Raw genomic sequence first — 16,947 nt, 5'->3', positions numbered from 1 at the left:
TCCCTAACCTTCACTATGTGGTTATTATTGTAACACTTATCTTCATCTTCTTATCTTTTTTAATCCAAACAACTGTCTTTTAAAAGCACAGATTTCCTGAATATTTGGGGTTTCAGACCAAGAAATGCCTCTATGTAACATATTTTGATATAATTTCAGTAGCTATTCAAATTTTGGTGATTGTTGTTTATGAAGTTTGAAGAGATGTCACTCTTTGGTGAAACAGTTCATTGGAAATGTGACAGAGGCTCATGTAGAAACAACTTAAAATGTTGGGGACGCACTGGTTTAATCTTCATGTTATCATATGTCATGATTTTAAATATATGACAGCCCTTGTGTTCAAGTCATTTACAGTCTCATTTAGACAATTCAAAGTGTCATTATCGTTGCTCACTCTGACAAACATTTTAGGTTTTTCCCTCCAAAACATTGCACTTGAATTAATGTACTTAATTACTTTCTAGGATTATCTCAACATCTTTGCCCCCTCTGCTATCTGACACTCTCCTTCCTGTAGGGTTATTTTACTTGAATTAATCTACGTGGCTTCTTCAAACACTGTGGAGCAGCAGAGACCTCCTGACATGTCGTGCCCTCATCCTCCACGTCGCCCTGTCTCATCTTCATCCTGTCCTCCCATCACCTGCCCATATTTACCCCCGTCACTTATGATTCTCTCAGCAGTGTGCGTAAGCAATTGTGACACACACACCTCCACCCAAAACACCTGTGCTACCCTCTGAGATCACTCACCAACCGCCCTCCTTATCGCTTCCTTTTTCTTCACTCAGCCTCTCCTCTGCAGCGCTTCCATCAACTTTACCCTTTCACTCATTAATCTCGACTCATTCTGCCACTCTCCACACCCTCCCCTCCCCTCACGCAGCCCAGACCCGAGTGCCCTCAGCACCCAAAAAAAACCCCCTCCTGCTCGCTGACTTCCGCAGGAAATTACCTTGTCTAGCCGCTGTGCGCTTCACAGCCACCAGTACACTTTCAGAAAGTGGCATTATGAGTGAGAAAACAGGACGAGTCTGGGAGTGGGCTGTGTTGTTATTTTGTGTGTGTGTGTGTGTGTGTGTGTTCTCAGATTTCTAGTCTTCATAAACAGTAAAATGTTTTCCTAAGTAGAGATAATTCATGTTTTCTTTCTTGTCTTAGAAGTGGTTACAATGATGGTGACATGGGTTTCTGTGCTTTTATATTGAAGATAACTCTCGGATAAAGTTTAATAAAGAGCTCTTTTTAATAAACAACAAAGACTGAATGAGTGTCACACCCTTACAGTGAAAGGATTTGTTGCCATTATAATTTGCCTTTAAGGGTGCACTGCTTTATTAATTAATCTGTTCAATGAGAATGACGGGACAAAGCAGTCAGACACAGTTTCAATATAAAAGACACTTTTCTTCCAGTTTTGCTAAAACCACTTAAACTCATTATACTTTGAGGGGAGCGCTTTGAATTATTACACTGAGAGCTTTGAATAAGTAGTTGTATTACAGTAATTACTTCCACAGGTGTTTTCATATCATGTGTCTGATTAGACCACTCCACAGGCCTGCGGGGCGTGTACAAACAGTTTGAGTGACACTCTCCTGCTACACCTGTTAAATGAGATAAATTACAGCCTCACCACAGGCTTTTTTCACAGGAAAAGCAGGTGTTATTCGAGGTGACTTGTTGTGATTTGGGTTACATAAATAAAACTGAATTTAACTTATTTAAGGGCAGCACGGTGGTGCAGTGGTTAGCACTGCTGCCTCACAGTTAGAATACCATTTTATTCGATTCCACCTTGCCCCCCCCCCCAACCCTGAACAGGATAAGCAGAAGTGAATGGATGGATGGATGGATGGATGGATGCTGTGCCACATTTTATAGCACGTTATTACAGCCTGTATGCTCACACATACAATATGTATGTAGTCGCACTTATGCTTTAATAGAAATCAAAAACTTGTAAAAGCAAGTGAGAGCACAGTTACATATTGAGATTGACTGAATTTTACCAAATTTAAAGGTGTTGCAGTCATTTCAGATGAAACATGAAGAAAGAATTTAGCAGTGCCAACAGTCAGATGGAAAGAGAGAACAGAATTACATGATGGGACACAATGGGTGTGAATTTCTCAGTTAAGAGCTTCATCATCATCTTTAATCAAATTAGAGAAATTTACATGATGCACAGACAATCTAGTTTTGCATATGCCTGAATTCGTGATAAATTTTAGTATCCTGATTTCCAGTTACCGCTTATGTTAATGCTATTAATGCAAATAAAAACAGCAATTTTGCAATTGTTCATGTGACACTGCTGCACAGAAATTGACACATTTGTCTGCAGCATTTATGAACCTGGGTAAAAGATAAACATACAACAGTAGCCCTGTTATTTTTCTAACCTTATGTAGATTTCTGAAACTGGATATGATCCTTAATGTGAAATTGGTTGCAACTGGTGCTGTACCAAAAACCTCTGCATACTGGAAGTAGAGAACATTTACTTTCAAAGTAAAAGCTGCTCCTTTTTGAAACCTGTGTGACTGAGGCCTTACATGGATCTACATTTTGAAAATGGCCTGAGATGATACCCAGGATATTCACATTCATCTGATATAAGGTAAATATAAGGTACTTTCAGCTGCTCTTTTATTTACCAAGGGGTTGCCAGTGCAGCATGTTTCACTTTTCCACAGATTTAATGCCGGATGCCCTTCCTGATGCAACCCTACCGTTTATCCGGGCTGATATAAGGTAAATATACTGTAGGTAAGCTCATGAGACCTGAGCTTTTAGAGAGAGGGTTTAAATCACAGCAGGGACTCGGGTTCTGATTCAAACATTTCACAATATGATGGCTCAAAATATTTGTGGTTGCTGCTGTCGAGATTCGGCAACACAGGAAACCACTGAGAGAAGAGGCGGATCTATGACAGCTGTGCTCTAACTTTGTGTGCTCTGTGTAGTCCACAGGGACTTGATGTGGCTGAACATCACTGAAGGGCAATGTTTGCTGAAAACAAAAGATTTGCAATGAGTAATACTGAAGGAGAAAGTGAGGGTGTGCCCGAGAGAAAAATCACGGGTGAGAAACGCTCGAGACAGGAAGGATGATAAAAGACAAGGACAAATCGCTGGCACTGAAAGGAAACCATTTCTTATACACTGAAAGGATAGCATACCTACAATCTGCTTTCAGTGACACACAATGACACATACAGAAACAGACACACGCTGTAATTTCACTGTGATCGTGTAAATCAAGGTCCTCTTTTCTCCTCTAATAAAGAGACTCCTACTCTCAATCCAATTTGCACACAAATGAAATCATTAAAACACGCTTCCCTTGAGACGTTTACCCCCGAGTTATTAACTTATCTCTAAAAAACACAAGCTTCAAATCCTGATGAAATTAACCTTTTTGTGTGCCATGTGTGCGTGTGTTGCCTGTAGGATTCACAATCTGTGTGTTCAGGTGTGTCTATGGAGGGAGAAATGAGAAGTGTGTGTCTGTGTGTGTGTGTGTGTGTGTGTGTGTGTGTGTGTGTGTGTGTGTGTGTGTGTGTGTGTGTGCGCGCGCGTGCGTACATATGCCTGCAGCCGCGTGTGTGTACAATGCACACAACAGTATCAGCGTACATGAAGGTATGCAAGGCTGTGTAGGAGAGTCAATTAGGGGACAAAAGAGAGGAGAGCACAAACGAGAGGCGGAGAAAGAGTGAAAGAGAAACTCAGGGGAGAAAGAAAGCTCCAACTATGCTCCTCTCCTTTGGTTTCCCTCCACTGACTTCCCTCTGCTCGGCTCCCACACAGCAGGAATGCAGGTTACATCGCTCTGTGTGTGTGTCCTGTTGATGGCATTGAAAGTCACCTCTATTTGGTTTCACTGGTGGAAAGTAACTAAGTATATTTGGTCAATTTTCTGCCATTTCTTACCTCTGCTAGATTTGAGTTTAATAGGAAATTACTGCCAGTTAGCTTTGCTTAGCTTTAAGACTGCATGCAGGAGGAAACAGTTAGCCGAAGGCAACATAATCCCCCTCAGGCACCTGTAAAACTCACTAATTAGCCCACAACACCTTGTTTGCTTAATCCGTGCACAAACACACACAAAAAGAGAACAATTTCTTGACTGTTGCTAGGCAGCTGGTGGTGCCTCCAGAACAACACATCCACAACAGCCATTGTTCGACTAAGATCTCAGTTCTACAAGTCCTCTAACCTGAACATCCATAAAGGTGGTTTTTGTTATGTAATGTGCTGTAGCAGCGAGGTTTAGGACCCCAAAGCAGGACTCCTGAAACGGAACTCAACTTAAACTTAAACAGCTTTATTGCTTTATTGGAATTAACAGAACTGGATGGAGGCCAGTAGAACAGAGTAGGAATCTTACTAAACCAGGAATACACACAGACAAGAAAGCACACAGCCAGTGAGGAGCCATTGACGACAATGCGGCAAAGGACAAGCGGTAACGAGGGAAGAGTGGTAACAGCTGGGGAAAACAGGTGAACAGATACACACTAATGAGACAGGGGGAAGCGAAACAGAATACAAAGCACAAGAGACAAGGGACTAACAAAATAAAACAGGAAGTAACAGACCGTAGGACACGGAAACCATGCTTGACTAAACATGAGGAACATCGGGAAGGCAGAGCAAACTTTACACTACACACCAAAACTAAATACTAAAAACTGAACCCCCAAGGAAATATACAAAAACCCAAAATGGCAAAGCCATAATACCCTAATAATCAACAGAGACATGAGCAGAAACTGAAAGACCAGAACACAAAGTGCTGGGTCTTTGATCCAGGATCGTGAGTTTGCCCCATTGATATGGCCCATATGAGCAAAGGGGTTAGCAAGGCACCATTTAAGGTGGGTTTAAACACCCTCATGGGCCTTTTAGGTAGTAATGCAGGTTTGATCGACGTCTGCTTCTACTCTGTTTATACTGTACTCTGTTTACCTTTTTTTTTTTCTTTCTTTTTTTTTTTTTGCTGAGATATACTCGGCGAGAACATTTCTTTAATCATGCTTGTTTTTTGATTACTGAGCTGTGTGTAGGTGTTGATATCCACTATCTAAATCCACAGACCAGTATGGAGGCATGGATAAAAAGATCTGTACAGACTGCTTATATAAAAAAAAAAGACTTCTCTAACTGTGTCCAGTCAGACCAATAAACAAAATAATACTCCAAAATACACTATATTGCCAAAAGTTTTCACTCGTCTGCCTTCACATGCATATGAACTTGAGTGACATCCTTTTCTTAATCCATAAGGTTTCAATATGATGTCGACATTGATGACTCTGTGCAGGCCAGTCAAGTCCTTCCACACCAAACTCACTCATGCATGTCTTTATGGACCTTGCTTTGTGCAGTGGTGCGCAGTCATGTTGGAACAAGAAGTGGCCAACCCCAAACGCTTTGCATTGTGCTCGGTGATGTAAGGCTTGGATGCAGTTGCTCGGCCATGGAAACCCATTCCACGAAGCTCTCTGTGCTGTGTTCTTCAGCTAATCTGAAAGCCACATGAAGTTTGGAGGGCTGTAGCGATTGACTGCAGAAAGTTCGTGACCTCTGTTTACTATGCACCCCAGCATCCGCTGACCCTGCTCTCTCATTTTATGTGGCCTACCACTTTGTGGCTGAGTTGCTGTCATTCCCAATTGCTTCCACTTTGTTATACCACTAACAATTCACAACTGGACTTGTTGCACAGGTGGCATCCTATCACGTTACCATGTTGGAATTCATGGAGCTCCTGAGAGCGACCCATTCCTTCACAAATGTTTGTAGAACCAGTCTGCATGCCTAGGTGCTCGGTTTTATACGCTGGTGGCCATGGAAAAAACTATTTCAAACTCTGTGATAATGTGAGATGCCACCATATAGCCTGGTGGTGGAAGCAAACACTACTGCATGATGTTCAGTGTTTTGTTGACCCATCTAGCTAACTCATCCTCCTCCCTATGTAGTCTATGGCTCTGTAAAAACTTTACTTGAATTCTTACTTTGTTTCCATCTTAATTAAGGGCTAGTTTGGTTTGTCACAGCATGACTGAAATATAGTTTTACTCCATTTGTTAGTCTTTAAACCACATCAGGAAGCGTGAGTATTTCAAAGCATTTGGTCTGATAAATTTTGAAAACTGAACTGTATGCCCTCCTCCTCTGCACTGTGCAGCTTGCTGACTTGAAAGGGACAATGAAGATGTTCCAGTGTGAAAGTAGTGTTGTTAGTCTGTAGAGTTGTTTCTATATAAACTGCAGTGTCCATTTACCTGTTTACACAATGTCATATCAGCAGTAATCATCTGAAAATGTCATACATAAGAACACAGTGGGATACATGTCTTTGAACTAGTTCACATCAACACAGATAGAGACACACAAAGACAACAGATTAACAGGAAAGTTGAGTCAGGCTGACAGGAAAGGACTTGTCACACAAGTGACAAGTGAAGACATTTGCATGACTGCACTTTGCATGTTGCTCTGAGTAGAGCGCTTTTGTTTCTCCTACATGTGACCCAGATAGCCTCCATAGCTCCTCTGATGACGAGCCAAGTCAGATTAGACTTTTTGTGTTAATGTTGTGATAAATCTTTCAGTAGATTACCTTGAAAACAAGGAGGTAAAAAGATGTTTTCAAATCTCTCATTTTCTTTATCGAACAATTGATAGAACACACAGAATGGCAGGGATCATTTACATCTAGAGGTAATACACTGCCCAGCGGGGGGAAAAAAAACAAAAAAAAAACAACTCACATCCGCTAATATTTATTTAAACTGTCTTTCGCATCCTTTCAGTAAGCTTTTGCATTGTCACAGCATTTGTTTCCATCTAGACTTTCATTAATTTTTCACAAAGATCTCATATTGATGATGGGAGAGTCTGGCTGAACCATAAAGCCTTCTCCAGTACATCCCAAAGATTCTCAGTTGGGTTAAAGTCTGGACTCTCTGGTGGCCAATCCACCACTGTGTGAAAATGACGTCTCATGCTCTGCAAACCACTGTTTCAATCCTTCAATATGCCCACGCCACCAGTGAAGAAAAACAAATCCAGGCCATTCAATATATTCAGCTGACCTCATTTATTATTATTATTATTATTATTATTATTATTATTATTTTTTTTTTTTTTTTTTTTTTTTTTTCCTTTTGAGTGTGTGTGTGGGGGGGCAGCATTGTTGGACCTAGACCTGACAAACTAAAGCAATCAGAGTCTAACGTTGCCTCCACAGGATTGTACATGTACACTAGGCATAATGGGCACATCATTTCACATCACTAATGGGTTTTGCTAATCACTTTAAATGAATTTAGACCCATTGCATTGACATTCATTGTGATGAAATCATTTGAAAAACTGGTGAGGTCTGAAATTTTAAGGAAGACAGAGTGTGACCTGGATCCTCTGCAGTTTGCTTACAGACCACACCGAGGAGTAGAGGATACCACAGTCACCTTAATGAACCTGCTTCTTAAACATCTCGAGGGAAAGGGAACACATGCGAGACTTTTATTCTTTGATTTCTCATCTGCTTTTAATACCATTCAACCCGACATTCTCACACAAAGGCTTTTAGAACATTTTAATTTAATAGTTTTAATCTTGTGGGTTGGATTTTAGATTTCTTAACATACAGAACTCAGAGAGTGAGAGTGAATGGCACTCTGTCTGATCAGGTCTGTTCCTCCACTGGCTCCCCACAAGGATGTGTTCTGTCACCTCTCCTGTTCATTCTTTATGCAAACATGTGTTGTAACAGCAGGGAGGACAGATTCATTTTAAAGTATGCAGATGATTCAGGTAAAGACCATTCAATAATTACAGAGAAAACCCAACAAAACGACCCCCTATTAGCAAGCACTTGGCACAGTGGAAAGGAAAAACTCCCTTTTAACAGGAAGAAACCTCCAGCAGAACCAGGCTCAGGGAGGGGCAGTCATCTGCTGTGACCGGTTGGGGCTGAGGGGAGAGAGACAGGACAAAATCCATACTGTGGAAGAGAGCCAGAGATTAATAATAACTAGTGATTAAATGCAGAGTGGGGTATAAACAGAGTAACAAGAGGTGAATGAAAAAGAAAAACTCATCAGTGCATCATGGGAACCCCCCCAGTGGTCTAGGTCTATAGCAGTATAACTAAGGATTGGTTCAGGGTCACCTGATCCAGCCCTAACTATGAGCTTAATCAAAAAGGTACGTTTTAAGCTTAATCTTAAAAATAGATTTGCAGCTATAACAGCTTAAACTCTTCTGGGAATGCTTTCCACAAGGTTTAGCAGTGTGAAATGTTTTGACCATTCTTCCAGAAGTGCATTGTGAGGTCCACTGACGTTGGACGAGAAGGCCTGGCTCACAGTCTTCCCTCTAATTCATCCCAAAAGTGTTCTGTTGGGTTGAGGTCAGGACTCTGCACAGGGCAGTCAAGTTCTTCCACACCAGACTCACTCATCTATGTCTTTATGGTCCTTGCTTTGTACACTGCTGTGCAGTCATTTTGGAACAGGAAGGGGACATCCCCAAACAGTTTCCACAAAGTATTTTTGTACTATTGTTTTTGGAGTAAAACTAACTTAATGGTCCATTATTTTGCAGATTATTATTTTCTATTCAACAGGTATAATTGTTGTATTGTTGTAGAAAAGTTTCACCTTAACACTTTGCTTGGATTATAACGTATCAATAACAATAGGCTGTCAGTAGAACACTTTTATTCTTATACTCTAGTATTTAATTAAAGTGAAGTACAGTAAAGTCACTGCAATCAAGTAAAGGTGTATGTGCCGTACACAGTTATGAGAGTTTGATTGTTTTATTTTTATTATTTTCTTTTAGATAATTTAAAAATAATTATAAGTTCTATTTTACTTTTAGACAGTTTCCAGGGTGAGATTTGCTTGTTTCAGGTTTTGTTTTGTTTGTTTTTTGTTCAGAAAGGGTATTATAGTACAAATACAACATTTTGTTACAACTCAGTCATGCTGAGAAATACATTAGTTTTGTTTTTATCTAAAAAAGTATTTTTACACGAACTTTTGTAGTTTCGGCTTTGCTAATGATAATAACCTTTATTGCCTTATTAGATGCATCCATTTTAAAACTCAGATGATCTAGCATCATGTCACAGAACCACATTTTTAGAAATAAACACCTTGGCTCACGCTCCTCTTACAGCAAACATCAAAACAATGTAATTGTTAACAGTGAGCATTCTCTGAAAGTGCTGGTTTTATCTCTGCTCGTGATAACACAGAGAGACTCACATCAATGCAAACCCAAGAGATACATGTACCCTGCATGACAAGACAAAAGACAAGAGGAAGTCGGTCTTCACTAAACACACACACTCACAGCCACGCACTCTTTGCTGAATGTGAGTTTTTCCCAGGAAAATCCAGCCATAGCCTCTGGCAGTAAACCTAACCGTGAATGGATTTTAACACTTGACATGAGGATTACAAATGCTGGGAACTTCACTCCATTCACTTCACCTTAACAGGATTTCTGTGGCACCTATCATATTGTCTTTTGTCATAGTTTGTTTAAAAAAAAGAAGAAGAAGAAAAGGTGGGCATAACCAGACCTTGATAAACTAGTTCTGAGTTACAAAGGGTCAGGAAATATTAGATTCACTTCACACATTGTGTGGTGAGTGCACTTTTCACGGTGAATCTATACATATAGGAGACTCTCTTACCCAAGAAAATGACTTCATAGGTCTTTTGTGAAAGCTGTTATTGCGTCCTATAGATCTGTCGTAAAGCTAAGAGAACTTTAGTGGCCTTGTGAATGGAGTGCTACTGGAGGTTTATATTTAACTAAAAGTTAGCATCACCCTGGGCCCCCCTTTTTTTTTTCAGTTTTTAATTTTTGCAGATGAAAAACTCTGAAGAAAATAAAATTGTGTGGTGTGTGTTTTACTGAACCAGTTCATATTAATTCAGTAACTTCTATTGCTTAACTGCAATTTGCAGAATTGAAAAGCTAATATCGGGTACTGTTATAGGGGGAAAATAACTGATGTAAGCTACAGACGTTATTTCATGCATCTTGTTCATTCATTGCCTTAACAAAGCAAAAATCAGCTCCCTGGCTACCTAGAAAGTGGAGATTTGTAGCATGTGTTCAACATTGTAAAAACATGTATTTTAAATCTAGCCTTGACTAAGAAGTTCTTGTACCTAAAATCGATCCAGCAAGGGAAAACAGCAGCTAAAAATTAAACAATGAGTTGAAGTGACACAAATGAGACTCAAACTTCAGTCTCCATGTAAAAAAAGTCATACTTTTTCTGCAAATGCTCTTATTTTTCATTTAAGAAAATCTTATATGGGTCATTTCAGAGAACAAACGATCACTATGATTATTATATTGGAGGACTTGTTTAAATGTACATTTTCCTGCTGCACCTTTAACTTTCACCCTTCTGATTTAGGAACTGATTCAAACAGATATCACATTCAAAAGAAACAAAGTTGGTGCATTATTTGGCAGCTTTTGATATTTCACTTCATCACTAAAACAGATTCAACAGTGAAATCAGCATCACATGGAGGCCTTAAAGAAGTAACCTTGTTGCTATGAAGCCTTTGAACTTTTCTGATCTCTCCGCAGCGAAAAGATTCCAGAGCGCTGAGTGTCCGTGAATCTAACGCTGAGGTCAAAAAGAAGCCACGTCTCTCAGACTATTTGTAACATCACTGATAACCAGGAGGCAAAGCTAAACTCTGCATTTCAACATTCAAAGCCAGACAGTGAAAACAGCAAACATATCCTATTGCATCCTCTGTCACTCAAGGGATGATTCACTTCTACTTTTTACACAATGAACAAATGAAAATCTCGTTACAGTGTGACATTTTTTAAAGTTTCCTCACTGAAAAATATGCGTGTTTGTTAGGAGCAGATTGACACCACTTATAGAGCTAAAGCCATATAGTGACAACTTTGCTGCGCATGAGGACTGAAAGCAGGAGAAAAAACAGCAAGCACAGCTGTATTCAGAGTTCAAAGGAACACCTCATAGCAATGAAAACTCCTTCACTAACACTCACGGTAAAAAGAAAGCACATCCTGTTTAATTTTTAAGATTTTATGAATCAGGACATAATGAAAAGAATATCTAATCACACCATGTTCTAAAATTATTTAAATACATCGTCAGATAAAGAAAAACACATGATATATTACACTGTGTCATTATTTACTTAACAAAAAACACTTGTAAAACCACTTTTAGCAGTAATACCATCGTTATAGAGGAATACTGGCCCACTCTTGTGTACAGCTTTGCTTTTGTTCATTGAGGTTTGCAGGTATTTGTTTAAGCACGGCTCTCTTAAGGTCCTGCCACAGCATTTCAGTCAGTTTGAGGTCTGGACTTTGACTGGGCCATTGGAGCGCCTTGATTCTTTTCTTTCTCAGCCTTTCTGTTGTATATTTGCTGCTGTGCTTGGGATCATTATAGTGTTGCATGAAGCAATTTCAGTCAAGCTTTAGCTGTCAGACAGATGGCCTCACATATGACTCTTGAATACTTTGGTATACAGAGGGGTTCATGGTCGACTCAATGACTGCAAGGTGCCCATGTGCTATGTCTGTAAAACAAGTCCAAATCATCACCGTGCTCACAGTTGGGATGAGGTGTTTTTGCTGATATGCTGTGTTTGGTTTTCTCCAAACAAGGTGCTGTGCATTATGGCCAAACATCTCTATTTGAGTCTTATCTGTCTAAAGGACATTGCTCCAGAAGTCTTGTGGGTTGTTCAGATGCAACTAAACTGTGCTGCCATGTTCCTTTTAGAGAGAAAAGGCTTTCTCCAGGCAACCTTTCCAAACAAGCCATTTTTATTTGGGTTTTTTTCTAATTGTACTGTCATGAACTTTAACATTTAACATGCTAACTGAGGCCTGAGCATTGCTTGGTGCTTACTGGATATTTTCTCTAAAGAGAAATGTAAAATTCTGGTTCTGAACTTAGTGGAAATGAAACTGGGTTTAATCTTCTCCTCTAATTCGACTATTATAAAACACATTAAGAGCAGCTACCAATCATGAAAGCTTTTATAGGTGCTTTAACTCTGTCCCCCTTGGACACCTACTTGTTTCTCTTTTCTGAATTGAGCAGTTTCTGTCATGTTTCAGGCCTGCTTCCACAACAATATGACTGAGTGTGCATCAGAAGTTACTGAGGGTGATCTTTATTGATATATCCTGAGGTGTCAAAACTCATCATTAAGGACAGGGGAGTTCATCAATGTCGCCTTCATGGGGAAAAGAGTTAAAAAAGAAATGACAGAAAAAGCTGATTTAGCCATAAGCAGAGAAATTGCGGCACAGACTTACAGCTGAGAAATAGTGATGAACCCCTGGAGTCATTCTTGATAACATGATATTCAAACCAAACAAAGCACAACAAATTAACAGCTACATAAACAAATGCAGGCAAACACACAGGCGTGCATTTCCCTCAAGAGATTAGTGGGAGAAAGGAAGATTGTGAGGGAGGGCAGGGGACAGAAAGAGCTCACCTTTCCTCATAATGACTTTGCTCACCTGTTCATCCCCTCACCTGGGGCAGGGAGATCACTTGCCCCCCCCCCCCCCCCCTCATCCCTCATCCCTCATCCATCACCCACCACCCTCCACCTCTCAGAGATGGCCAGATAAAGCGAGCCTTTCAGTTGAAAAAGCACGAAGGTTGCCACAGAGTGTCCCGGCTCTCTCTCCCCTGCAGCCCAGCCCGCCCTGCGGCCCGGCCCTGAAACTGATCCAGGTAAGGCTTTCTGATAGAGAACTTTCTCACACTCATACCTGGCAGTCATCTCACTACCACCACAACACCCCCCCCCCCCCCCCCCCCCACACACACACACACACACGCACACACACACACACACCCTGGTGTACAGGAGGAGAGAGAAAAAAATACCACATAGGAAAACTTTGACACATGCCGTATGCATACAGCACACACACGAAAACTCACACAAAAGCAAACTATACACAGATAAGGGAAGATAATTGGCTCTGGGACACAGAGTCTCACAGGTAAATGGACTGATACTAATCAAGAATAAGAAACTTAAACCAAAGCTGTGTAACATTCCTCTGTCTGTGTGTGCGTGTGTGTCTGTGTGTGTGTTCTTGCATTGTCGCACGGACATAAAACTGTTTTCAGTCACAGTTCAGGGAGAATAACCAAGTCCCCATTATGTAATTCAATTAATTTCAGTATGAAGGGTTATTTTCAGGTTTAGGATAAGTCTCCAGGAAATGAATGTAAGTCAACGTTTCATCCTCTGAAGTGATGGAAATGTAGCTGTGCACATTAGGAGTGTGTGTGTGTCAAACTGTGTGTTTCTGAAGCCTCACCTGGGGGTTTGTGCTACATAACAAACATTATTACAACACAATATGATTATGGCTTAGAAGCGCGAGGCCTTTCGCTGCCATTTCTGTAATACTTTCATTATGAGAAACAAGTCGAGCATGCTGGGAGCGATCAAAGACAAAGAAAGGGTAGAAGCAAATACTGCAGGAGCATTTCTCTCAGTGAAAGAAACAAACAAAACCTCTTAAATCCCCAGGAAAATTCTGGATGACTTTTAGATGTCCTTGCCAAGTCATTTTGAATGGATTCTCTCCGCTCTAGTTTCACTGATAAACAAGCATTAATTGCTAGAATAAAGTACAGGAAAGAAGCAGCTAACGAGCACCCAAATGGACTAATGGATTTTTAGAAAATGGGTTGATGGAAGGAGATAAGAGGTATGCCTAATTACTGTATTTGTGTTACACTGTGATTAAACCTCCTCACACTCCTGTCAGTTTGAGTCACATGGCACCTGGAGACCCCAGTTTTTCTTTTAATCCAGCAGCTGCCCTCCCCCACCAACTCCAACACAGCTAATACTTGAAAGGCATTTGCTTAAATTTTACCTAAAAAAAATTCATCATGTATGATATTAGTGATCCACTGAAAATAATTGCTAAGTGATTAAATGATCAATGGTTCCAGCTGTAATACAGCACAAACTATTAGTCAACACTGTCACCACTTTCTCCGCTTCACCTGGAGGTACACGCCTCCTGTTAGAGAAATGGGGCGAGGGCAGTATGCAGATGGTATCCAGATTCCACAATCCTGTTGGTTTAGAATGATTCTGATTTGCCAGCATACGCATGATGGTAAGGACAAAATAGGAAGGTGTGCACTTTTCATAAATCTGATGATAATCTTGCTTGTAGACTTTTTCATGTACATATTAGTAAATGAGGGCCATGCTCATGCTGGAAAATGAAGCTATTGTTAATCAGATGCTTTCCAGATGGTATTGAATGGTGGGTCAAAATGTGACGGTACTTTTCCGTGTTCATAAGTTCACCATTTTTGATAAGATCTCCAATACCACTGGCTGAAATGCAGCCCCAAACCATGACAGAGCCTCCACTGTTTCACAGTTGGCTGTAGACACTCATGATCGTAACTTTGAAAGACACAATCGACTGAAATATTAAATTTTTTAAGAGGCCTCTGTGAGCACACTAAGTTTGTGGAGTTTTTTTTTTTTTTTTTTTTAGCGTTTTGGCGCATTATTGGGGGAAAAAATCATGAATAAATGAGGATAGATGGAGCACTAGAGGAGGAAGAAAGAAGGTAGACTGAATAATCAATTGACTGCTCTCACCTACTGTTGTGCTAATCACAGATTAATTGTTCTGCTCTTTAATGGGGACACAAGGCACAAGACACAAGTTGTTCAATATGAACTAAAGAAATCTCCAGAAAGAGCAAAAATTGTAATATAAGAACAGAAATTTTTTAAGATGTGGAGGAAAAGGGAAAAGTAATATTACACAGCACAGTGGAGCTTTGGGCTTTGTTTAGCAGGTTTAATGTTTAGGCCTTTTGCATTCACCTTGGTTTAGTCCAGGGACTCTCAAACTTTGAATGACAGAGTGCCATTTATGATATATTAAATTATGGTGACAACAGTGGAAATTGTCATTTTTGCACTGACAATTACCAACATTATCACCACACTAATAGCCACTAGACTAATGGCTAGTGTGGTGGCCATTAGTGTAGTGATGATGTTGGTAGTGGCTGTTACATTTTGACACCAGCTTAATGGTAAATGGGCTGCATTCATTTCATGCTTTTCTAGTTTTTTCCCCCCCCTACTCTTACTGATCACCCAAATCTACCAGCTGCATTTCTCAGTGATTTATTCTGGAATGAATACCAGAAAATATGAGTTGACGCTGAAAAAAATATTCCCCTCGTTTGGTGTTATTATGACAAAACTGTGGCTAAAGGGCACCAGTTTAGCTCACAGATTGAGCAGGAGACCATATGCTGCAAGGCTAAATGCAGCAGCCTGGGTTCAACTCTGACCTGAGTCCCTTTGCTGTGTGTCTTCCTTCCAGCGTTATCTCCCCATTTTCCTGTCTCCTCTTCTCTATACTGTCTAATAAAGGCAAAAACCTGTGGGTAAATGTAATCATTCCTTGCAGACTACAAAAGGTTACCAAGTGCTACCACTGGAATGAAAGACAGAACTTTAAGAATATACTAAATACAAGAAGTGGCCAAGGCTGCTGGTAAATGGTCTTATACTGTAGCACTCTTCAACTCTGAGGACATCTTACTAAAAGTCACACAGCACTTTATTCTATGCCTTTACACACTTTCGATCACACGGATACATCGAGGGCAATCTGGGGTCATAGGTTTGCACGTTTATTGGTCATAAACCAAAGATCACAAATCACCAAATACGGCCAAAGCTGCAAATCATGGGGACCAAGAATATCTGTATCAAATACTTTTAAATATTTTTCCTTCATTCTTTTAATAATCCTTTAACAGCTTAGGCCAGGTCTGTTTAGATAGGTCCTGACTCCACCAGCCAGCTTGGAAGCCACCTGTCTGAACACTAGCCAGTATAAGATACAAGATGTATCAAATATCCATTTTTTTCACCATAAAGATTAGTTTTATTTCATGAACAAAACCACAAATACTGTGCTCCCCATACATAAAGCACTGTGTAATACAGTAGTAGAAAATATGTTGTGGTTACTGCGATGCAAAAGCGTGTGAGTCTGAATCTCTGAGTGTCATCGTTATTCCACTCTAGCCTCAGTTTGAGTGCATTGTTGTCCACTTGAAGCTTAGCCTGTTCCCTTGGTAACCATACTGCTAACCAGCACTGCCCCTGTACTTACCGGCCAGGCGTACAGGAAGGGAATGACAATGTGTCCGTTGCTCCCATCCTCACCTCCTCCCCTCTCATGTCCTCTGTGGCGAAGCGTCTGGGAGTTTCCACCCAGGATCCCTGTGCTGCCTGTACCAAAGGTGCAGGCTCCAGTTGGAGCAACCCGGACCTGATACTCCTTGAGGCAAGCCTGGAAGAAAGTGTCACATTGGTCTGTGGGAGAGCAGCGCTGTCCTCCGCTTGCCTGGACATCGCAGCATTCTTCTGTTTGCAGGTGTCCGTGTGGGTTCTGAAAGTGGCGGATCTGAAGCTCAAACATCCCAACTGCGCACACACCCTGAGTCCAGAGAGAGGAGAGAGGAGAGAGGACAGTGAAGGAGAGAATTACATTAATGTATTAATGTACCAAACTTGCACAGTTACAGTCTATTCTCACTCAGTGTAATGAAGGAAGATCACCAGAAATGACAGGTGATTTACACTTGCAGGTCATTTTAGGTTGTGTAAAAATGCAGGTCATTGCAGTGTACTCCTTAAAGTTCTGCACCCTGCACGGGCATTAAAAAAAATGTCTCAGTAGGGGAGGAAGTGAAAGAAAGTAATTAGAAATGTTATGAGAAAAGTTATGAGAGGTGTGAATTTTACCTTTTTATCTTTGATGAAATGGAGTGTTTAAATTTTAGTCAGT

General features: G+C 40.5%; 1 protein-coding gene across 1 annotated transcript in view; it reads right to left on the bottom strand.

Moving 5' to 3' along the window:
• Positions 1-16,947, bottom strand: part of LOC115790173 (protein jagged-1b) — a 65,651-nt gene that overhangs the window by 40,587 nt on the left and 8,117 nt on the right. The window contains exon 2 of the mRNA XM_030743857.1: positions 16,270-16,596. Within this exon, the coding sequence (XP_030599717.1) occupies positions 16,270-16,596 (327 nt within the window). The remainder of the gene's footprint in view (positions 1-16,269; positions 16,597-16,947) is intronic.

Source organism: Archocentrus centrarchus, chromosome 13 (assembly GCF_007364275.1).
Source record: "Archocentrus centrarchus isolate MPI-CPG fArcCen1 chromosome 13, fArcCen1, whole genome shotgun sequence".
Classification (NCBI taxonomy): domain Eukaryota; kingdom Metazoa; phylum Chordata; class Actinopteri; order Cichliformes; family Cichlidae; genus Archocentrus; species Archocentrus centrarchus.
Note: the sequence above shows the minus strand (reverse complement) of the source record. Positions and strands in the feature narration are given on the sequence as shown.